At 44.8% G+C, this 25,295-nt stretch overlaps 3 protein-coding genes across 3 annotated transcripts in view; 1 reads left to right on the top strand and 2 right to left on the bottom strand.

The window, feature by feature from the left end:
• Positions 1-25,295, top strand: part of LOC142195595 (uncharacterized) — a 704,678-nt gene that overhangs the window by 239,787 nt on the left and 439,596 nt on the right. The gene's annotated exons all lie outside the window — the stretch shown is intronic.
• Positions 1-25,295, bottom strand: part of LOC142189760 (uncharacterized) — a 207,115-nt gene that overhangs the window by 159,287 nt on the left and 22,533 nt on the right. The window lies entirely within an intron of this gene.
• LOC142189213 (uncharacterized) lies at positions 517-5,307 on the bottom strand. The gene is made up of 3 exons (XM_075262134.1): positions 5,299-5,307; positions 4,754-4,868; positions 517-2,021 (listed from the first exon to the last, which is right to left on the bottom strand). Exons 1-3 carry the CDS (start codon positions 5,305-5,307, stop codon positions 949-951), a joined length of 1,197 nt encoding a protein of 398 aa, XP_075118235.1. The 3' UTR covers positions 517-948.

The following is a 25,295-nucleotide window of genomic DNA, read 5'->3' as shown; positions in this document are numbered from 1 at the left end:
TATACCTTGACTTCCAAGTGCTGTGACCTTGCCATCCCGAGATAGATGCAAGAGTACGGTTAATGCATTCCTATGGGAAAAAGTCAGCTCCCGCATAACGCAAGCTGCCAGCGATCCCGACTAGTATATGGTGCGTTGCCACGATGTGTTTGCATTGAACTTACTCTCGCATTTAACTCGGGCTGGCAAGGTCTCATCACTCAAACTTCACCTGCAAACACACCTCGTGGCAGCTGTTAGGGGGGCAACTGCCCCTGGATATTCTGTTGTAGTCCAGATTGATGACGTAATCACGAGCACTCGGAGAACAGACAGTTAGACACTCCAGTATCGTAATCAGTATGTTCCAATTTATTATTCAAAAAGGAAGGATTTATATAGTCAGAGTCATCGTATAACCATCATGTGTTACGATGTACAAATATGGCAGTTCGCATCCGCCGGTACATAGCACAGAGAGGCGGCAAAAACAGTTTTTTAACTAGTTATACTAGAATACGCACATATCCCACAAAGATCAGCACATTTAGTCAAAACATAAGCCTCAGGGTTCCTGCACCCATCCTACAGCTCCTGGGGAAGCATCTTATCTGATCTAGCTACAGCTCACTTGAAAAGGAGCAGAACTTCTTCTAGATAAGCTGTTCATTGCGGTGTCTGGGTAATGAACCCTCATGATCCGATACTGTTGACCTACTCTTTGGATAGTTCAATATCCAAAACACTTGGGATCCTGGAAAGCCCGTTAATAAAATCTGTTTTGGAAGAATACTTCTTATACTTTGGCCATGAAAATGGCAATTCCTGGATGCGAGTTCTCTGACATTCAACACAAGTTAGTTTCTGGGTAAAACATGTCACACAATCCGAACATCAAACTAGACTGTCCCCATTGTCATTTCTTTGATGTTGAACAAGATCTGCATTCCCGGTAACACATTTACCCCATTATGAACATGCAAGCAACTTCTCTTTTGCATGAGTTTTTTGATGGTCAACAAGATTTGATTTTCGAGTAAAACATTTTCCACATTCTGAACAGGAAAATGGCTTCTGCCCTGAGTGGAGTCTTTGATGTTCAATAACAGTTGATTTAGCGCTATAATGTTTTCCACATTGCAAACATAAATATGGCTTCTCTCCTGTATGAATTCTCTGATGTGCAACAAGAACGGATTTATGTGTAAAACATTTGCTACATTCCGAACAAGAATATGGCCTCTCACCTGTGTGAATTTTCTGATGTCTAACAAGATCTGATTTATAGCTAAAACACTTCTCACATTCTGGGCAAGAATATGACTTCTCTCCTGTGTGAATTATTTGATGTTTGACAAGGGTTCGTTTCCGGGCAAAACATTTTCCACATTCGGAGCATGAATATGGTTTTGCTCCTGTGTGAGTTCTTTGATGTGAGACAAGGGTTCGTTTGTGGGTAAAACATTTTCCACATTCGGAGCATGAATATGGTTTTGCCCCTGTGTGAGTAATCTGATGTCTTTCAAGATCTGTTTTTAGGGTAAAATATTTCCCGCATTCTGAGCAAGGATATGGCTTCTCTCGTGTGTGGCTTATTTGATGTGAGACAAGGGTTTGTTCCTGGGTAAAACATTTTCCACATTCTGAACATGAATATGGTTTTGCCTCTGTGTGAATTCTTTGATGGTTATCCAGATCTGTTTTTTGGGTAAAACATTTCCCACATTTTGAACATAAAAATGTATTCTCCTTTGTGGGATGATCTTCCCTTCTGTGACTTTCATCTTCCGTTATAGTCTGTGATGAATCAGAAGATATGATGATTTTAACAGGACCAGAAGATAAGATGATTTTAATAGGGGCAGATGGTACAGCTTTGTTTCGAAGGGCTGAGGCTGTATCTGGGGTAATGGTATGCTCTTCATACGGCTCCTTCTGAAGGGCTGAGGATATATCTGGGGTAATGGTATGCTCTTCGTATGGATCTTCTGCCTTACAATGTGTAGATATCAGATGTCCCTCTGAACTCCTGGTACAGTCATCTGACAAGAAGAAACGGTCTTTATTATTTTTGAATGATATAAAATATTGCTATAATTTCTTTTCAGTTTGTAATATTTCTACATAATATAATCCTGACAACATCGGAGAACGTTCAGCCTACACCTGCCACAACCACTCTTCTCAAGTTTTCAACGTTCTTCCTACTTAACCATTACCAATGACAAGGTCACCACCCTACTCTCCAAATCACACCTGACCACCAGTGCACTTGACATAATCCAAATGCACCTCATCCCCCAACCTTATGGTAGTGTTTTTCCAAGCCCTAACATATCTTCAACCTATCTTCCTCTCTTCCATTAAACATACCGCCATGACACTTATCTTTAAGAAGCCTCCCTTTGACCCATTATTTCTGTCCAGCTGTTACCCAATCATACCATTACGCTTTTTCCTGAAAACTCCGTGAACAACATGTGCACCTTGATCTGTCCTCATACCTCTCATCCAACTATTTTGCCAGCTACACTAACTTCTGAGCCCATCACTCTACTAAAACCAACCTACTAACTGCTAACGCCAAATGACACTACTCCATTTCCCTCCTTCTAGATCTTTACTCCACCTTTGATACAGTTGCCTATTCCCTTCTATTACAAACACTCTCATCTCTTGGCATCACTGACTTGGTCCTCTCCTGGCCACTTCATACCTCACCAACTGTACATTTACCCTCCCCACTCTTTCACGACCTCCTCAGTTCAGCCTTTGCCTGTAGGTGTTTCACAGAGCATGGTTAACTTTTGATTTTGTTCTGTCCTTTAAACCACATATCCAACCCCTTAACACCTTCTGCCATCTCCGACTCAAAATCTTTTGTGGAACCAACTCATAATGCTAGTGCATGCCCTCATGATCTACCACCTAGACCAGACCTGGGCAATGTGCGGCCCGTGGGCCACATCCGGCTCTCTGTCTGCTTCTATCCAGCCCGCATAGCTAGTGGAAGGTTTTTTGAAGGACCTGTGATAATGTCATCACAGCCTATCACCAGGATAGGCTATGACTCGTTAGTGGGCGGAGCCACACAGGACTGTGTGCTTTCTGCAAGCTGCCGGCAATGGAGGCTGCTGGATGATATAGAGAGAAGAGACAGCATGTGTGAACAAGGAGGAACTAGGGGCAGATGTAGGGGGGGCAGTTAAACTGAATGCACATGGAGGGGGGACATTAAACTAGGGGGCAGATGTTCAAGGACCTGTGATGATGTCATTACAGCCTATCACCAGGATAGGCTATGACTCGTTAGTGGGCAGAGTCACATGGGACTGTGTGCTTCCTGCAAGCTGCCGGTTATGGAGGCTGCTGGATGATATAGAGAGAAGAGACAGCATGTGTGAGCAAGAGGGGGGGAACTAGGGACAGATATAGGGGAGCAGTTAAACTTAATGCACATGTTGGGGGACATTAAACTAGGGGGCAGATGGAGGGTGACAATAAACTGCGGCAGCTGGAGGAGGATATTAAACCATGGGGGGTAGCTGGAGGGGGACATGTCTGCCTCTAGTTGCCCCCAGTTTAATGTCTCCTCTAGTTTCTGCTGGTTTATACTGGGGAAAACGTTATAATGTGGGGGTGTATAATGTTAGGGTGACTGTAGGAGGATTTTACTTTGTGGGGCACATGGAAAAATGATTGAGAATGGGTGGAGTCAGAAGAGAAGTGGGTGGAGCTAAATTTGCCACGACGCGCATGGCCCTCTAGAACCGTTACAATTTCTCATGTGGCCCCATGGGAAAATTAATTGCCCACCCCTGACCTAGACCATTGGAGCATCCATGTCAGTGGCTCTCCATCCAAAATTCTTGCTCCCCTCCAATCTACTCTCAACTCTGCTGCCTTGTTAACCCTCTTTTCCCCTTGTTTTTCCACTGATTCTCCCCTTTGCCAGTTCCTTTACTTGCTGCCCATTGTCCGGAAAATAGTAGTTAAAATGTTATTGTGCACATATAAGGCTGTCCACTACCTGCCCCCTATACATCTCTGAAATAATTTTATACCTCTTGTGAGAAGGTGACAGGCAGGGTGTTGGAGTCCTGGTATATCAGCCCCAGGTTTCTGACATATGTGTGGTCCAGGGCAGGTCTTGAATAGGCCTCAGCCCCTGGGGTGGCTCCTGGGACCGTTACTAAGTGATAAAAGGCTACAGAGTCTGCACTTCAGGGCAGATCCTGGGAAAAGAGGAAGTGGCTGGGTCTGTCCTTACACATTGAGAGCCTGGTGAGACTGTACTGTGCTACTTTATTTTGTTCGTGTGGTTGGTAGTTAGACACTTGTATAGTTAGTTTTTTTTTTTACTGTTTAGTTAGAGCTCACACAAGCAGGGTTTTGTTCGACATTTTGCCTGAAGTTAAGGCTGTGTATTACTTTTGCTTATTCTGTGCCTGACGTGAAGGTTTATTTATTTTTTGTTTTTTTTCCTAAATAAACCTGTTTGCACCAGACATCGTGTCCATGTCTCTGACCGGTTGGGTCTGCACCATTGCTGCTACAGAGCTACTTTCCCCACATTCTCTACATGCAATCTCTGACCCTTAAAAGACCTTCATCTTCTCCCGACTCATATCCACTCTACACACAACCATCTCCAAGACGCTACAATACATAAGACTCACACCCCACAATTGTATCCTTCAATGGTAAACAACATAAAACAGTTTCTCTCAGGTAATGAGTAATATCTCTGCTTTATATAGTGGTGACTCCTCACCTGGGCGGTTCCCTGTAGGAATGTCCTCCTCACATTCCTCATTATCACTCACATACGGCTCTTCTTTTATCTTTATCGCTATAGCATTAATGTCATTCAGATCTTTGTTCAAAAGCTGTGAAATAAATTTTGAGAAAGTCACCAAAATAGTAGAGAAGTCATAAAGGATTTTATAGAAAATGACCAGAATAGATCTATAATTAGTACAACAATCAAAGATGACCTGACAGCAGGAGCTATCGAACCCAAACCGGTTTAGAAGATGGAGATATATAATAGATGACAGTTTAATGACAACCCCAAGAAACCTCATACACATGTATACTCGGCATGGCTAGACCTGCTTCAGGTTGTGTAAGTGGAGGAGATCAGATTCTACCACAGGGGTAGGGAACCTTTGGCTCTCCAGCTGCTGTGAAACTACAACTCCCAGCATGCTCCATTCACTTCCATGGGAGTTCCCAGAACAGCAGAGCCAGTATGCATGCTGGGAGTTGTAGTTTTGCAACAGCTGGAGAGCCGTACGTTCCCTACCCCTGTTCTACCAGATACATCCAGGGTTGTTTGGTCTCAGGGGAAATAAAGCATCAGATTGGTAGAAATCCAATCTGATGGTTCCTTATTCCAACCAGCAGTCTCCATATCCAGAAGATTGTGAGAAGATCCAGACAACATGTAATGTCTATGGTCGGCTTTATCCTCCATCTCCACCTCTCATTACACAAGTATAAACATCTAATACTGCTGGAGAACCCAAGACTGACCACAAGGACTTCACAGCCTGTCTACACATCATAGGGAATATCTCCATCTACCTGATCATCCTGTGGAAGAAGAGGACTGGGACATCTCTCCGGTGTTGTCCTCTTACTGGATCTACCTGTAGGAAACACAGACAGGGACTGAATTCATTCTGTACATACAAATAATGGAAGTCCATGTGTATATAGTCATGTCTATTACCTGCTGATGTGAGGGGCTGGTGGTCCTCCATCATCACCTCCTTGTACAGATCCTTGTGTCCTTCTAAATACTCCCACTCCTCCACGGAGAAATAGACAGCGACATCCTGACACCTTATAGGAACCTGACAACACAATGATACAGTCATCACCCCGACCCCTCCAGTTACTGTATAATGTCCCAGCATTCCCAGCAGTGTCACCTCTCCAGTCAGCAGCTCCAGCATCTTGTTGGTGAGTTCTAGGATCTTCTGTTCATTGATCTCCTCCTGTATCAGGGGGTGAGGTGAGGGAAAAGAGGTTGGACTCAGGGTTCCTCCATATCCTTCATACACAGGAGCCTGACAGCGCCCACTAGAGGTCTTCTTCAATACTGTGTAATCCTGGTTATGGGGAGACACATTAATAAATCTCACTACATACATGTCCAGAGTCCATCACCTCTCCAGTCATATCATCTGTTATTACTATAGATAAGAATGATGTAATGATGACATCATCAGAATCTCTCACCTCTCCAGTAAGCTGGTAGATGATCTCTAGGGTGAGATTTAGGATACTCTCCGCCATCTTGTTCCTGTCTCTCTCCATACTTCATACAGGAGATTTCAGCTGAGAGGATTCTTTCTTGTAGGAACCTGTAGAGATACGGTCAGTACAGATAATAATATAATGCAAATTATGTATTTGGGACATATAAGACAGATCCTCCATGTTAGTGATGACAGCGGTGTTGAATGATATCAGATTATCACATGACCTCTACAACCAATCACTGACCACACGTGGTCTTACAGCAGGTGACTCTCTGATAGATGTGACTGAAGGGGATCGAAAAACAACCTTCCATCGTGTCCATAAGGGGTAACCCTGAGGAAGGGCCACACCTCTATTGAGGTGAGGCGACGGCCTCAGGCGGCATTTTGGAGGGGGCGCCAGCTGGGCCAATTAGATTTTTTATTTTTATCTAAACTAGCGCAGGAGAGGGCTTCTCTGAAAACAACCGAGCAGCCGGGCGGCCCTCTCCTGGGCTGGTTTAGACCCCTGTGGTTCTATTGACCGGTCTCTGCACTCACAGACAGATCCACTGTATTCTCCTCCTTCTGAGGCTCCGGTACCAGATAGATGCAAACATCACCCTGAGTATCACAGCACCAGAACCGGCCACATGCTGCAGTGTGATCCGGGCACTTGCTTTCCTTGGATGGGACTGTGCTGTTGAGCCGCTGCCTCTTGCAACCAGGGCACGCATTTGGTAAAGAAGCCAGTCCCATACAAGGAAAGCAAGTGTCTGGATCACACTGCAGCATGTGGGCAGTTCTGGTGCTGTGATACTCAGGACTAGCTCAGCAGCAGATAAATCACTGGCAGATGCAGGGGCTGCTGATCGCTGCTTGTAAAATTTCCCCCCAGCACACAGCAGCTTCCTGTGCTGCCCCTCCCCTCATCCTAGCATCGGAGTGTGAGAGGAGACGTTGCTGCTTTCTTCACTACCAGACAGAGCTGCAGATGAGTTTCCCCCATGTCCTGGGCACCCAGTGATACACCCAAAGGTAAGTATATATTCTTGGGTAAAATATGTATAAATGTTTATATTTGTTTACATTATGTGTCTTATATACTGTGTGAGTCCTGTATGTGTGTAGATAGGTGTGTGTGTGTGTGTGTGTCTATGCTGTATATGAATGTATGCGTGTGAATAAATGGGTATATGTGTAGGTATTTAGAGCATATCAATATCTATCTATGTTTGTTTGCTTCCATACATGTCTACCATTATACATACTATTTTATAATGTGATGTTTAGGCCTGATTCCCATCTGCGCTCAGGTTTCCGTTCGTGGAGTCTGCTTGGGAACCCCCCAAATGGAAACCTATACGCATTAAAAAGTGGTAACCTTCAGGAAACCCACTAGCCTCATAGACTATAATGGGGTCCGTGTGGTTTCCACACAAAAAATGTGGAGAGAAAAGTGTTGCTTGCAGGACTTTTCTCTCAACATTTTTCATGCAGAGAGGGGAACGGAATGGCCCAAATGCAGATGTGAATCGGGCCTCTGAATATTGAGATGTTAAAGGGGTTAGCCAGGAATTACAGTTTTCTGCAAGAAGGTCAGGGAAGGTGCAAAATAAGAAAACCCTATACTCACCTGTCCCCGATGTCTCCCGCGGCTGTCCGGTCCAGTGGCGGGGGCTTTGTCTGACTGAAGTCCTTGCCACACGTGACTGCTGAGGTCGATCAGCAGCCAATGGAAAGGACAGGTGACATCACAGGTGACTTATGTGAGACATCCCAGTTCCTTTCTTTAGGCTGCTGTGGCCTCATTGGTTACGTGTGGCGAGGACTGCTGATGGAACAAGCCCTGGGGCGTCATTGGACCAGACAGGGGTGGAAGGACCAGGGACAGGTGCGTGTGGGTTTTATTTTTCACCTTCCCCCCGCCTCCTTGCTGAAACCTGTAGTTCCTGAACAACCTCTTTAAGGCCGTGACCCCACGGGAAAAATCATGGTATTTTACAGTCAGGGAAAAGTGGATGGAATTCAGAGTCAAGCCACAGCTAGAAGAAGTGGTCATGGTGGTCCAAAGGGAAGAGATGGGAAATGTGGGAAGACGTCTCCTATGAGTATTATTGCACAAAATATTACTGCATTGTATTCACTGTAATGTTACCACTAGCACCCCGTCCCCCACTGCCTGAGGTGGATGATCAAAAGATGAACACCCCCCACCCCCCGTTATTCAGTCCGGGGGGAGCGTCTTTTGATTGTCCGCCTCAGGCAGCAGAAAGGCTAGATTCACCACTGCCCTGAGGAACTGTAGTGAGTGCACCTACCTCTAACTGCACAGCATCCAAGCGATTACAGGACCTGTGATGATGTCACATATGTGGGAGGAGTCATAGTCACATGATCAGGTTCTGTTATGGCTTCATCTGCGAAGTAGCTGCTAAATCCTAGTGGGATAAAGGACCTGTGATGATGTCATAGTCATGTGATCAGGAGGAGTCACAGGACCAGGTGTTAGGAATTTCTCTCCTCAGTGTACACAGGGCAGGTGTGAGGTGAAGTTCTATGTCTGGATGGGGATGTATGTAGGCCTTATGGCTAAGATCAGTGGAGTGTCTGTGCTTACCATTGCTTAGAAACGTGTATGTAGCGGAGCTGTCTGTGTGTGACGTGTGTGTAGTAGAGTTGTATGTGTGTGACGTGTATGTAGCAGAGCCGACTGTGTGTGACGTGTATGTAGCGGAGCCGACTGTGTGTGTGACGTGTATGTAGCGGAGCCTTCTGTGTGTGACGTGTATGAAGCGGAGCCTTCTGTGTGTGACGTGTATGTAGCGGAGCCGTCTGTGTGTGACGTGTATGTAGCGGAGCCGTCTGTGTGTGACGTGTATGTAGCGGAGCCGTCTGTGTGTGACGTGTATGTAGCGGAGCCGTCTGTGTGTGACGTGTATGTAGCGGAGCCGTCTGTGTGTGATGTGTATGTAGCGGAGCTGTAGGTTCTGCTCACATGAAGTTTTTGTAGCAGATTCTGTGTGCTGTGTGTGGGGCAGAGCTATGTAGCAGAATCAGAATATTGACCATCAGAACCATTTTTAATTTCACTTTTTCCCCCCCAGTCCATGTAGTGTAATAAGTCTGTCAAGCATTAAAAAGGGGCAATTGTGCCATTTGCACCTGTGGTTTTATTTGCTGTTAGAAAGCGACAGTGCGCTGAATTCATCCATTATGTCCCCCATTAGCGGCTGGAGATATCGGTGCCGTTAGTTTCGGATCCGATCTCTCAACCACTGTTAAAAGGGCGTTCCTGACAATCCAGCTCCAAGGTAGAGGCATTGTAGAGACAGTAGGTACCGAGAAAACAAACACGGCCTTCACTGCAGAACCACATCCGCGCTACATCCAAACATGAGAAACTTGGTGGGACAACCTCCAAACCTTCTGTCACGAATCTGAATGTGATTTTACCTTAAGGGTGTTTAGAACACTTTTCACATACAATACATGAGGGCTTCTCCCTGGTTTTATCCCTCAACATGGACAATAAGGTCTTATCAGTACCTAGTCCCTGCACAGATCAGCTCACCAGCCTCCAGGTACCAGAAACTGATTTTACTATTTTTGAATATAACCTAAAAAATTATATTGATATTTTTGTATAAGATTGACAATATCAGAGAAAGCTTTAGCCTACACACCCCTCAACCCCCCCCCCCCCCCCTGCTTAATGCTCTTCCACGTGGAAAACATTGACCTCCATGGGAGTCTTTTTTATCAGTGCTGATTCTGCCGCGAGTTATTGTGGCAGAACCCGCGCCAACTTTCTCCATGTGAATGCCCCCTTAGTCTCCAAGCTGCACATCACCACCTGTGCGCTGGACCTGATCCAATCAATCCCCAAACTTATATCTTGTTTTTCCCTCCCTTTCAATCTGTCACTAACCACTATTTATATAGCACCATTAATTCCATGGTGCTGTACATTATTATATTAATTCCATGGTGCTGTACATTATTATATTAATCCTATGGTGCTGTACATTATTATATTAATCCCATAGTGCTGTACATTATTATATTAATCCCATGGTGCTGTACATTATTATATTAATCCTATGGTGCTGTACATTATTATATTAATCCCATGGTGCTGTACATTATTAATCCCATGGTGCTGTACATTATTATATTAATCCCATGGTGCTGTACATTATTATATTAATCCTATGGTGCTGTACATTATTATATTAATCCCATGGTGCTGTACATTATTATATTAATCCCATGGTGCTGTACATTATTATATTAATCCCATGGTGCTGTACATTATTATATTAATTCCATGGTGCTTCACATTATTATATTAATCCCATGGTGCTTTAAATTATTATATTAATCCCATGGTGCTTTACATTATTATATTAATTCCATGGTGCTGTACATTATTAGATTAATTCCACGGTGCTTTACATTTGAGGGTTTACATACAATACACAAAATATACAAACAGATACTAACAATGACCGAGTGGCACAGTGGGGTAGAGGCAGCGCCGCACCTCCCATGAGGCAACCTGAAGCGACCGCTTCAGGCGGCGCTATGCCAGGGACCCAGGGAGGGCGGCATTTTTGCTTACCTAAGTCAGTCCAGGACAAGCTGTCCTGGACTGGCTTAGCACCGAGCGATGGTTTGGGGAGGCCACTGGAGCAACGCTGCTCCAGCAGCCTCCCCTCACGTTCAGGCAGAGAGCAGGTCCTCTCCGGGCCTGCTCTCTGCCTGCGAATGGCGCTAAGCCCCACCCCCTCCGCTCCACCCCGCCCCCTCCTTTCTGTAGTTCGCCTCGGGCGGTGAAAGGCGTAGGTTCACCCCTGGGTAGAGGGCCCTGCCCGCGAGGGCTTACAATCTATGAGGGATAGTGAGACTAGGTGACGGTAGAAACTGGTCAGATGGCGGTGTGGTGACAGTAGTGCTACTGGAGGTAACAATTGAAGTGCCATTCGCACTCGCTGTGTGGGCGTTTCTGGTGTGTAAGCACAATGATTGTCTCACATCCCCTAGGTATTACAGACTGAGTGTGAGCGTCTCAGATCCAATCATCCCAAATGTCTCTACGCGTTTCCTTATTACTCATGACTAGAGATGAGCGAGCAGTATTCGATTGAATAATATGGTATTCGAAATACTCGTACTTAGTTGAATTCCACACGGTAAACACAGTAAATATTTGTGTCCCCCACCACCACCACCACCACCACCTTCCCTGGCGCTTTCTTTACACCAATAACTATGCAGGGGAGGTGGGACAGGAAGTAGGACAACGTAGGCATTGAAAAAAAAAAACGTATACAGTCATTGGCTGGCTAAATCAGTAGTAGCAGCAGCAATAATAATAATAACAATACTGGGATTTGGGTGTGTTTGATGCCCCCAGTCATGCCTCCCCTGCTGTTCCAGTTGTATTCCAGAGGTGTTGCCATCATTTCCTGAGGTGCCGTTGTGGACTTGGTGACTCCAATTGGTCGAATTTTGGTTTCCCTGAAAGAAGCATGTTTTCCCCATAGACTATAATGGGATTTGATATTTGAACGAATAGTCGAATATTGAGGTCTAGTCGAATTGAATTTTCGAATATTTCACTACTCACTCATCTCTATTCATAACTCGTCAGAAGACTTTGGAAGATATACCCCACAAAAAGATTAAAGTTGTGCGGTCACTACCTCAGTTCCCGGGACCCTGATGGTGCGTCCCGGTACTTCATAGAGGCCGACCATTGCTTGTGTGACTTTCATTTTTCTTCACGGGTTTAATTTAACCCCTTAATGACCAGGCCATTTTTTGGTTTCGCTTTTTCGTTTTTCCCTCCTCACATTTCAAGAGCCATAACTTTTTAATTTTTCAGTTCACAAAGTTGCAGGAGGGCTCATTGTTTGCGGGACAAATCGTACTTTGTAATGGCACCATTCAATATCCTGTGCAATGTACTAGGAATGTGGAAAAAAATTCAGAATTAGGTGCAATTGCAAATTGCAAAAATGCTTTTGCGCCATTTTCAAAGGGGTTTAATTTTTACGGCGTTCACTGTTTGGTACAAATGACATGTTACCTGTGTTCTACGTGTCAGTACGAATACGGCGATACCAAATTTATATAGTATTTGTAATGTTTTGATACGTTCTAAAAAAATGAAAAACTTTGCAAAATAGAAAAAAAACTTTGCTTCGTCATGTTCTGACACCTGTAACCTTTTCATATTTACATGTATGGAGCTGGTTGCGGTGTCTTTTTATGCGGGACAAGATGACGTTTCTATTGATTCCATTTGGTATCTGACGGTTTGATCACTTTTTATTCAATTTTTTATAGGAAGCAAAGTGTTGAAAAAAACGCTATTTGGCTATTTTAATTTCTTTTGCCGCTACGCCGTTTGCAGTATGGTATAAATGTTTTAATATTTTAATAGTTCGGGCATTTTGGAGCGCAGGGATACCTAATAGGTTTATGTTTAATGTTCTTTATTTACTTTTATGTCTGATCTAGGGAAAGGGGGGTGATTTGAACTTTTATATATTTTTTAAATTTTTGTAATACTTTTAAAAACTTATTTTTTCTTCTTTTACATTTATGATCAGACCCCCTAGGTACCTTGAAACCTAGGGGGTGTGATCGCTCATACAATACTACAGTATGGCAGTGAATAGCAAAATCGCAGCACTTCTATTAGAGGCTGCCTCTGGCATCCTGCAATAGAACCAATGCAGGGACAAGCCTGGAAGCCTTCAATAGGCTTCCGGCTGTCATAGCAACTGATCTCCACCCTCCTGTGACGTTCACGAGGGCGGCGATCGGCGGAAAATGGCGGCGCCCATGCCGCCTGCACCGTTTACACGCTGCGGTCGCGTTTGACCGCAGTTTGTAAAGGGTTAACAGCAGCGATCGGCTCGGGCACCGACCGCTGCTGTTAGTGGCAGGTCCTGGCTGTATTATACAGCCGGCATCTGCCGTGTATGGAGCGAGCTCAGCGTGTGAGCTCGCTCCATACATCCCCATGCGACCCATGCAGTAATAGTACGTCATGGGTCGCTAAGGGGTAATGTTATTGGACAGCAGTGTTATTGGAGGTTGTAGGCCTTCCTGAATAGGGGAGTCTTCAGGGCCTTCTTGAATCCTGTGATTGTGGGGGTCGGTCTTATGTGTCTTGGTAATGAGTACCAGAGTATGGGGGATGCACGGGAGAAATCTTGGAGGCGGTTGTGTGAGGAGCGGATGAGAGCAGAGCGGAGAAGGAGGTCATTGGAGGATCAGAGGTTGCATGTGGGCAAGTAGCGGGAGATGAGGTCAGAGATATATGGAGGGGACAGGTTGTGGATGGCTTTGTATGTCAGAGTTACGCTGGGTTCACAGCAGCGTTCCGCACTCTGTTCTCAGGTTTCCATCTTCTGCATGCAAACCTGTCATGCTGAGTCCGGCCGTGAGCGCTGGTGAGCGTTTTATGCTCTCCACAGCAAAACCGTTTTTTTTAAATCGGACACAGAGTACTGCATGTCTGAATCTGTGTCGGGTTTAAAAAATGGTTTAGCCGCAGAGAGCATAAAATGCTCACCGGTGCTCACGGCCGGACACCTTTCAAATGAATGAGTTTGAAAAAGGCCTGCAGGTTTCTGCCTCCTGCCCAGTTTTGTGCAGGAAACAGAAACCTGCAGAACGGACTCCCGGGCGCAGATGTGAATGAGCCCTTAGTATTTTGAACTCTATTCGCTGGGCAACAGGTAGCCAGTGAAGGGGACACAGGGGAGAGAGGACAGAGGGGAGCGGCCGATGAAGAACGGGGGAAAAGGCATATTAACCGGTTAAGGACACAGCCCAAAAGTGCGTTAAGGACCAGGCCTCTTTTTTCAAAACTGACGTGTCACTTTAAATGGCAATAACTTTGAGACACTTTAACTTACACAAGTGATTTTGAGATTGTTTTTTTTTGTAACACATTATACTTCATGTTAGTGGTAAACACTAATCAATATTTTTGTATTTATTTATTATAAAAAAAAAAAAGGAAATTTGGAAAAAATTGCAATTTTCAGAATGTGAAATTCTCTGCTTTTCAGGCAGATAGTCATACCACCCAAATACATGAATAAATATTATCTACCATATCTCTGCTTTATATCGGCATCATCTTCTGATTGTCTTTTCATTTATTTTGGACGTCACAAGGCTTACAAGTGTAACAGCCTTACAAGAAAATTCCCCAAAATAATTTTTTTAGGGACCACTTCAATTCTGAAAGGAATTATAAAGGCCTATATAATAGAAACACCCCCCAAAATCACCCCATTTTCAAAACTGCACCCTCAAATTATTCAAAACAGCATTTGGGATGTTTGTTAACCCTTTAAGCATTTCATAAGAATAAAAATAATATGCCTTTCTAAAGGCTATTCCGACGTCTTATCCACACACAAAAAAAGTTTTAATGGTAGAATCCCTTTAAAAAAAAAAAAATCAATTCTGTCATTGTGTTTTACCTTTTTAAATTTTTCGCCATGCAGCGTACAGTATAAGTAACATGTGCCTGCGCAGTCTGCTCTGCTAGGTTACGAGCCTGCGCCAGAAGAAGACATTGAACATGACGCGGTGGACAAAGAAGGAGGCGGCGCTTGGAGACACTTCTCTAGCAGCGGGGGGGACGCCCTCATCGCTGTTTGAGCACTGGGGCCCGCCCCCATTGCTGCGAGAGAACTCATTTGCATACCGGTAAAAATGGTATTTCTGAGGAACCGCGCGGCGGAGACCACGTCTAAAGGTAAGAGACGAATAGCCTTTCTAAAGGCTATTCCAATGTCTTATCCACAAAAAAAAAGTTTTAATGGTAGAATCCCTTTAAAAAAATCAATTCTGTCATTGTGTGTACAGTATAAGTAACGTGACCTTTATTCTGCAGGTCGGTATGGTTACGGCGTGCAGTGTACAGTATAAGTAACGTGGCCTTTATTCTGCGGGTCGGTACGGTTACGGCGATACCTCATTTATATTATATTTTTATGCGATACTAATTCTGCAGAACAAAAACAGATTTGGGGACATAAATCAGTAATTTTTGCATCACCATATTCTGAGAGGCGTAACATTTTTATTTTTCCGTTGACAGTTTTGGTTGAGGGCTTATTTTTTTGCGGGACAACCTGCGCTTTTTATTGGTACTGTTGTGGGGTACATATGACTTTTTGATCACTTTTTATAGCATATTGTGTAAAGTGAGATGGCAAAAACCATTACTTCCGGCGGGTTTTTTCCGTTTTTTTCCCGACGTTCACCGTGTACATTAAATATTATTTCAGTTTTATTGTACAGATTCTTATGGACGCGACGATACCAAAAATGCATTGTTTTTATTAATTTTAGTGCTTTTTTAATATACCATATATACTCGAGTATAAGCTGAGTTTTTCAGCACAGTTTTTGTACTGAAAAAGTCCTCCTCGGCTTATATTCGAGTCATTACGGTAATACCGTAGTTACAGACACGGGGGTGGGTGCCGGGCCGCAGTATCGCCACGCTCCTGGCAGAAGTACCGGAGCCTTCTAGCAGAAGTACCGTAAGTACTTTTGTAGTTTGAAATGAACAGCATTGCCATGGCAATGCTACTGGCCCAGCACCCGCTCCGGTGTCTGTATGCCGGGTCTGTAACTACAGTAGCTGTAGTGGTCTGTACCTATAATGGCGCCGCTCTGCTCCAGAGTGGTTGCCACTGCAATCGGCACCTCCACTGTAACTCTTACAGTGGTAATGCCGGAGTTCCTGAGCACTGCAGATGCCCTCTGCTGTGGGGAAGCAGCAGGCGCCGCTATGCCCCTGGAGAGAGGAGGGAGCGGGCCTGAAGCGCTGAGGGAGATCCCCGGCCGCCGGAGCTGAAGGGGAGATCCCCGGCTGCCGGCAGGAACACATATCTGAAGGAAGACCTCGGCCGCCGGACATGAAGGGGAACTGCGGACGGCCGTCGGCAGAAGCGCTGAGGGGAAATCCAGGCAGCAGAGTCTGCCGGGGATTCCCCTCAGTGCTTTTTCGGCGGCCGGCCACAGTTCCCCTTCAGATCCGGCGGCCGAGGTTCTCCTTCAGGTCCACCCCCCAGTGCCCCCACCGGAGATTCCCCTCAGAATCTCTGTAAAGGCTCCCCAGTTGCAGTACTTTTCCTTTGCAGGCTGCTCTATGCAGCCTACAAAAGAAATGACATTTTTTGCAATGTATTATTGCATTAGCATTGTAATGCATTGCATTAGTGATCAGACCCCCTGGGGGGGGTCTAATAAATGCAAAAAAAATAAAATAAAAATAAAATAAATAAAAATAAAGTATAAAAATTCAAATCACCCCCCCCCCTTTCCCTAGAACACATATAAAACTAATACTGTGAAACACATACATGTTAGGTATCCCCATGTCCAAAAACGCCCGCTCTACAAATCTATAAAAATATATTTCCTGTATGGTAAACGCCGTAGCTGGAAAAAAAAAGACGCAGACGCACAGCCTGACGTCAGAAGGTCCTGGCAGGATCACCAGGTATGTGGGGGCTCCGGGCAGCCTGGGGTCACTGGCAAGACCCCAGGCTGCCTTTTACTGATATCGGCAACCCCCGATCTCACCACGGGGGATGCTGATCGGCAGATATACTCGGCGGATCCCTTTCGATCGCCCCATGATGTTTTACGGCGCGATTGGACGGGTTACAACGTCCAGTTGGAGCTGAGTCCTAACCTAAGCCCCCACCCTCCACCAAAGGGGATACCTAAAGATCGGACATATTTCGGCAATGGTCCAGTCTTTAGGTACCAGGATCACCGGCCGTAATTTTACGGCCGGTGGCCCTTATGTGGTTAAGCGAGCAGCACAGTTTAAGGTGGACTGGATGGGGGCAAGAGTATTCGCTGAGAGTCCATGGAGAAGGGTGTTACAGTAATCTAAGCAGGAGATTATGAGGGCATGGACGAGCGTCTTTGTGCTTTTTGGGATGAGGAAGGAGCGGATTTGATGGATGCTCTTGAATTGATAGTCGGCAGGAGGTGTTGAGGGTTTGGACGTGCGACTTAATGGATAGGGTCCAGGGTTATCCCAAGGCAATGGACCCGTGGGAAAACTTTGATAGATAGGTCAGGTAGAAGGGCCATGTGAGGTGGGGCATAGACGATGAACTCCGTTTTCTCCATGTTGAGTTTGAGAAAGTGGGAGGAGAGAAAGAAGGCTACGGCCACTAAGCACTCTGGAACTCTGGCCAACATAGAGGTAATATCTTGTCCAGAGAAGTATATTTGGGTGTCATCAGCATAGAAATGGTAATGAAAACCATAAGATTCTATGAGTTGTTCTATGCCGAGGTGTGGATGGAGAACGGGAGGGGTCCAAGGACGGAGCCTTGGGGGACATCTACAGAAAGAGGATGTGGAGAGCATTTAATCAGTGATGGAGTGGAGAAACAGGTTAAAGACGGGGAGGGGCAGGAGAGAGTAAGATAGGTTTAAGAGGTTTAACCTAGCAGATTTCGGTGGCACTTTCTGGTGACTATGGGTACCAGTATTTAATTCCAGAGTGTCAGCCTGTACAAAGACCCCATGTACAGATCCAGCAGTCTTTCGAGGATGTATTGGAGACCACGTCTGGTGCCAGTAGTTCTACCACTGATAGCATACATTAATGTGAAATATTCTGTACACATGGCGCACATACAGTACGTGTGCACACTGCATTCTTTTTACATTCTGGAAGTCAGACGTTTATTGGTAATTTTATACATTTCTTAACCATTTACTGTTATAAATCACTTTCTCTACTTGCTTGTTTAATGTGACCTTTGTGTCACCTCAATTAAAAGGGTTGTCCAATAATCCTTGTGTTTTAGGTCATCAGTATCCGATTGTTGGGGGACAGATCAGGTGCTCTAATGGTCTCCAGGCCAGATCAGTGTAAGCTCCATGCACTTCAGTCCTAGTGCCATGGAATGGCAGCTCACTTGAAGAGGAGCAGAGCTTCTTTTAGATAAGCTGATCATTGCGGTGTCTCGGTAATGAACCCTCACGATCAGATACTGTTGACCTATTCTATGGATAGGGAAGTATCTAAAACACTTGGGGATGTGGAAACCCCTTTAACAAAATGTGATTTGTAAGAATACTTATACTTTGGCCATGAAAATTATGTCTCCTGGATGTGAGTCTTATGATGTTGGACACCAATTTATTTCTGGGTAAAACATGTCACACAATCCGAAAATCAAACTAGACTGTCCCCATTGTCATTTCTTTGATGTTGAACAAGATCTGCATTCCTGGTAACACATTTACCCCATTGTGAACATACAAGCAACTTCTCTTTTGCATGAGTTTTTTGATGGTCAACAAGATTTGACTTTCGAGTAAAACATTTGCCACATTCTGAACAGGAAAATGGCTTCTCTCCTGAGTGGAGTCTTTGATGTTCAATAACAGTTGATTTAGCGCTATAACGTTTTCCACATTGCAAACATGAATATGGCTTCTCACCTGTGTGAACTCTCTGATGTGCAACAAGATCGAATTTATGTGTAAAACATTTGCTACATTCCGAACATGAATATGGCCTCTCACCTGTGTGAATTCTCTGATGTCTAACAAGGTCTGATTTATAGCTAAAACACTTCCCACATTCTGGGCAAGGATATGGCTTCTCTCCTGTGTGAGTTCTTTGATGTATGAAAAGGGTTCGTTTCTGGGTAAAACACTTTCCACATTCGGAGCATGAATATGGTTTTGCCCCTGTGTGAGTAATCTGATGTCTTTCAAGATCTGTTTTTAGGGTAAAATATTTCCCACATTCTGAGCAAGGATATGGCTTCTCTCGTGTGTGGCTTATTTGATGTGAGACAAGGGTTTGTTCCTGGGTAAAACATTTTCCACATTCTGAACATGAATATGGTTTTGCCTCTGTGTGAATTCTTTGATGGTTATCCAGATCTGTTTTTTGGGTAAAACATTTCCCACATTTTGAACATAAAAATGTATTCTCCTTTGTGGGATGTTCTTCCCTTCTGTGACTTTCATCTTCCGTTATAGTTTGTGATGAATCAGAAGATATGATGATTGGTACAGCTTTGTTTCGAAGGGCTGAGGGTATATCTGGGGTAATGGCCTGTTCTTCATACGGCTCCTTCTTCTGAAGGACTGAGGGTATATCTGGGGTAATGGTATGGTCTTCGTATAGATCTTCTGCCTTAAAATCTGTAGATATCAGATGTCCCTCTGAACTCCTGGCACAGTCATCTGACAAGAAGAAACGGTCTTTACTATTTTTGAATCATATAAAATATAGCTATGATTTCTTTAGGTGATAACATTTCTACATAATATAATACTGACAACATCAGAGAATGTTCAGCCTACACCTACCACTTTTCCCAAGTTTTCAATGTTCTTCCTCTATAAACTATTTAACCATTACCAATAAAAAAGGACACCACGCTACTCTCCAAATCGCACCTGACAAGCACAATTCAAACGCACCCCATTCCCAGCCTTACGGCAGTATTTCTCCAAACCCTAACCTATATCTTCAGCTTATCACTGATCAGTGGGATCTCCCTCTCTTATATCAAACATGTCACCATCGCACATATCCTTAAGAAGCCTCCCTTTGATCCATTCTTTTTGTCAAGCTGTTACCCCATCATACCACTCAGCATTTGCTTGAAAACTCCTTGAACAACATGTCCATCTTAAACTGTCCTCATACATAACTCTCATCCAACTAACTATTTTGCCAGCAACACTCAGGCTTCTGACCCCATCACTGTACTAAAACCAACCTACTTAAATGCTAAAGCCAAGTGACACTACTCTGTTTCCCTCCTTCTAGCCCTTTACTCCGCCTTTGACACAGTTGACCATTCCCTTCTATTAGAAACGCTCTTATCCCTTGGCATCATTGACATGGCCCTCTCCTGGACCTCTTCATACCTCACCAACCCTACATTTACCCTCTTCACTCACTCACTACCTCCTCAGTTCAGCCTATGTCTGTGTCTCAAGGCATGGTCAGGACTGCCACCTGGAGCAGTGGAACAACACCCAAAATGTGGGAGCTTCTTGCTGGGTCCAGAATGTATATTATGTCCCCCACTACCATAAGACTCGATGCAGGAGGTCAATTTATCCTATGGTAATAAGGCCCTGTCCCTAGTACTTTCCATTCAAATCTTTGGACTGAGCCAACTTCCATGGCTTTCAATACCATTGTTATTCTACTGACACTCAGATATACCTTTCTGACCCAGCAATTACCACTTTACCATCTAGAGTTCTAGAGTGCCCATCTGCTATAGCCTCCGTCTTGTCCTCCCGCTTACTCAAGCTCAATCTGGACAAAACAGAGTTCATTAACTTCCCCTCTTCTTCTTCAGCCCCTACCTGACCTATCAATCGAAGTTAATGGCTTCACACTTACCCCAGTCTAACAAGCTCACTGCCAAGGGTTAACTTTTGATTCAGTCCTGTCCTTTAAAACACACTAACAAGCCCTTAACACCTTCTGGCATCTTCAACTCAAAAACTTTTATGGAATCCATTCATTGTTCAACCATGATTCTGCAAAAACGCTAGCAAATGCCTCATCATCTCCCACCTAGACTACTGCAGCATGCAAGTCTGTGGCTTCCCATTCAGCATTCTTGCTCCCCTACAATCCATCCTCAATCCTGATGCCTGGTTAACCCTCTTTTCCCCTTGTTTTTCACTGCTTCTCACCTTTGCCAGTTCCTTTAGTGGCTGCCCATTGCCCAGCAAATAGTGGTTAAAATGTTATTGTGGACATACAAGACTGTGCACAACCTGCCCCCTCTATACAACTCTGAGATAACTTTATACCCCTCCTCAAGACCTTCATCTTCCCCGCCCCTCTACACACAACCATCTCTAAGACACTACAATATATAAGACTAACCCCACAAATACATCCTTCAAGAGTAACCAACATAAAATATTTTCTCTCAGGTCAGTGTGTAGGGAAATAAAGAGGATTAAAGCAGACAAGGCTGGAGGACCCGATGGTTTAAGCGCAAGGGTTCTTAAAATGTGCGGAGACCAGCTGTGTGGTATTATTACGCACATGTACAATATGAGTCTAAAGCTGGGAGTGTTACGTCAACTGTGGAAAACATCTTGTGTGGTACCAGTACCAAAGAAACCCAACCCGATGGGCTACAATGACTACCGACCTGTAGCACCATGAACACTGACCAATACTCAGCTGTATTTGATGAATTTGTGGACGACTACGAACTTCAAGAAGGTTACTTCCAACAGGAAGGGGCAAAGTGCCATACCTCTCATGTAAGGATGGAAGAGATTTGATAGTTTTTTTGGAGAAAGAGTGATCTCAAAAGGTTTGTGGTCACCTTGATCGCCCGATTTAACTCCCCCAGATTTTTTTCTATAGGGATATTTAAAGAGCAAGGTTTATGCACGCAAACCTGGGACCATCGAACAACTTTAAGCAAACATTGAGTATGAAAATGCTGCCATCGACAGTGAAATGTTGCAAAGGACAATCTCAAATATGGAGCGTCGTGTTACCTTGTGCACAGACGTTGGGGAAGGACATTTTCAGCACCCTTTGTAATGTGGAATTTATTTTCCACTAAATACAGGTATGTTCATTTACAAGCTCGCCTTTACTTTCACGCGTTCGCATGTAATTCGCATTTTTAAAGATATACTCCCAAATGGGACACCCTGTATCTGCTTTATATAGTGGCGACACCTCGCCTGGGCGGTTACCTGTAAGGATTTCCTCCACACACTCCTCATCACCACACACATAGGGCTCTTCTTTCATATTTATCGCTATAGCATTAATGTCGTTCACATCTTTGTCCCGATTCAAAAGCTGTGAAATAAATATTGTAAAAGTCACCAAAACAGGGGAGAAGTCATAAAGGATCTTATAGAAAATGATCAGAATAGATCTATAATTAGTACAACAATCAAAGATGACCTGACAGCAGGAACTATCGAAGCCAAACAGCTGGCGGTCTAGAAGATGGACGTACATAATAGATGATTGTTCAATGACAACCACAAAAACCTCATACACATGTATACTCGTGATGGCTAGACCTGCTTCAAGTTGTGTCAGTGGAGGAGATCAGATTCTACCAGATACATCCAGGGTTGTTTTCTCAGGGGAAATAAAGGATCAGATTGGTAGAAATCCAACCTGATGGTTCCTTATTCCAACCAGCAGTCTCCATAGCCAGAAGATTGTGAGAAGATCCAGACAACATGTAATGTCTATGGTCAGCTTTATCCTCCATCTCCACCTCTCATTACACAAGTATAAACCATCTAATACTGCTGGATAACCCAAGACTGACCACAAGGACTTCACAGCCCGTCTACACATCATAGGGAAAATCGCCATCTACCTGATCATCCTGTGGAAGAAGAGGACTGGGACATCTCTCCGGTGTTGTCCTCTTACTGGATCTACCTGTAGGAAACACAGACAGGGACTGAATTCATTCTGTACATACAAATAATGGAAGTCCATGTGTATATAGTCATGTCTATTACTTGCTGATGTGAGGGGCTGGTGGTCCTCCATCATCACCTCCTTGTACAGATGCTTGTGTCCTTCTAAATACTCCCACTCCTCCATGGAGAAATAGACAGCGACATCCTGACACCTTATAGGAACCTGACAACACAATGATACAGTCATCACCCCGACCCCTCCAGTTACTGTATAATGTCCCAGCATTCCCAGCAGTGTCACCTCTCCAGTCAGCAGCTCCAGCATGTTATTGGTGAGTTCTAGGATCTTCTGTTCATTGATCTTATCCTGTATCAGGGGGTGAGGTGGAGGCCCAGGGATTGGGCTCAGGGTTCCTCCATATCCTTCATACACAGGAGCCTGACAACGCCCACTAGAGGTCTTCTTCACTACTGTGCAATCCTAGTTATGGGGAGACACATTAATAAATCTCACTACATACATGTCCAGAGTCCAACACCTCTCCAGTCCTATCATCTGTTATTACTATAGATAAGAATGATGTCATGATGACATCATCAGAATCTCTCACCTCTCCAGTAAGCTGGTAGATGATCTCTAGGGTGAGATTTAGGATACTCTCCGCCATCTTGTTCCTGTCTCTCTCCATACTTCATACAGGAGATTTCAGCTGAGAGGATTCTTCCTTGTAGGAACCTGTAGAGATACAGTCAGTACAGATAATAATGTAATGCGTATGATGTATTTGGAACATCAATGACCTTGGGGGACTTATGAGGCCTGTGATTGAGCTTTCACATGGGATGTGCCAATGTTATGACATTTGTGTTAAAGTGGCACCCCCAAAGTGACCATTGACACCCAATTACAGGCCTCAGCCGTCCCTTGGGGCCCAATATCTTCACCCAGGAGACTGGAAGAGACCAGGAAGACTGAAGAGGACCCCCGCGTTGTGCTGGACGCTATGAGGGGACCCAAAAGAGGTTAAGAAAGGGAAGCATAAGTTTTTATGTTCCTGGTCCTTCATGTTTGGAAAATGAAGCAGAAGGATGAACGTTGCGAATATTTGTGAAATGAATCTCATGAGGTTCGGCGATCTCTAATCTGTTGGAGGAATACATAGAAAAAGCTGATTAGAGGGTCAGGTAAAGGGGCGCAGTGAGGATAAGACACAGGTTATAGGTCGGGCTTAGGCCGGGTTTACAGGTTATGGTCACACTGCGCCCAATATGTGTCTGATTCCAGGTTCACATGACCACAGCTGACAGTAATGTATGTAATATGTATTTGTACTGACTGACTACTACCGAGATCTGAGGTAACCCTGAGGGACTGTAGTGAGTGCACCTACCTCTAACTGTACAGCAGCCAAGGGGTTACAGGACCTGTGATTGTGTCACGTGTGTGGGAGGGGTCAGGGAGTCACATGATCAGGTTCTGTTGTTATGGCTTCATCTGCTCAGTAGATGCTAAATCCTAGTGGGATAAAGGACCTGTGATGATGTCATAGTCATGTGATCAAGAGGAGTCACATGACTAGGTGTTAGAGATTTCTCTCAGTGTACACAGGACAAGTGTGAGGTGAAGTTCTGTCTGGATGGGGATGTATGTAGGCCTTATGGCTAAGATCAGTGGAGTGTCTGTGCTTACCATTGTTTAGTAACATGTATGTAGCTGAGCTGTCTGTGCGTGACGTGTGTGTGTTCCAGAGCTGTCTGTGTGTGACGTGTATGTAGCAGAGCTGTCTGTGTATGACCTGTATGTAGCAGAGCTGTCTGTGTGTGACGTGTATGTAACGAGCCGTCTGTGTGTGACGTGTATGTACCAGAGCTGTTTCTGTGTGACATGTATGTAGCAGAGCTGTCTGTGTGTGACGTGTATATAGCGGAGCTGTCTGTGTGTGACGTGTATGTAGCAGAGCTGTCTGTGTGTGACGTGTATGTAGCGGAGCTGTCTGTGTGTGACGTGTATGTAGCGGAGCTGTCTGTGTGTGACGTGTATGTAGCGGAGCTGTCTGTGTGTGACGTGTATGTAGCGGAGCTGTCTGTGTGTGACGTGTATGTAGCGGAGCTGTCTGTGTGTGACGTGTATGTAGCGGAGCTGTCTGTGTGTGACGTGTATGTAGCGGAGCTGTCTGTGTGTGACGTGTATGTAGCGGAGCTGTCTGTGTGTGACGTGTATGTAGCGGAGCTGTCCGTGTGTGACGTGTATGTAGCGGAGCTGTCCGTGTGTGACGTGTATGTAGCGGAGCTGTCCGTGTGTGACGTGTATGTAGCGGAGCTGTCCGTGTGTGACGTGTATGTAGCGGAGCTGTCCGTGTGTGACGTGTATGTAGCGGAGCTGTCCGTGTGTGACGTGTATGTAGCGGAGCTGTCCGTGTGTGACGTGTATGTAGCGGAGCTGTCCGTGTGTGACGTGTATGTAGCGGAGCTGTCTGTGTGTGACGTGTATGTAGCAGAGCTGGGAATCTGTATATTGAGCATCAGAACCATTTTTTGTTTACTGCATATACACACAAACACCATTCTCAGGCTAAATCA

This window comes from Leptodactylus fuscus, chromosome 1 (assembly GCF_031893055.1).
Source record: "Leptodactylus fuscus isolate aLepFus1 chromosome 1, aLepFus1.hap2, whole genome shotgun sequence".
Lineage (NCBI taxonomy): Eukaryota > Metazoa > Chordata > Amphibia > Anura > Leptodactylidae > Leptodactylus > Leptodactylus fuscus.
This window is presented reverse-complemented; position numbering and strand designations above follow the sequence as displayed.

Bases quoted from the DNA above. Each gene is read 5' to 3' on its own strand.
- LOC142189213 (XM_075262134.1), bottom strand. The intron at 2,022-4,753 runs GTGAGGAGTCAC...TCTTCTTGTCAG, and splicing joins TCCTACAGGGAACCGCCCAG to ATGACTGTACCAGGAGTTCA.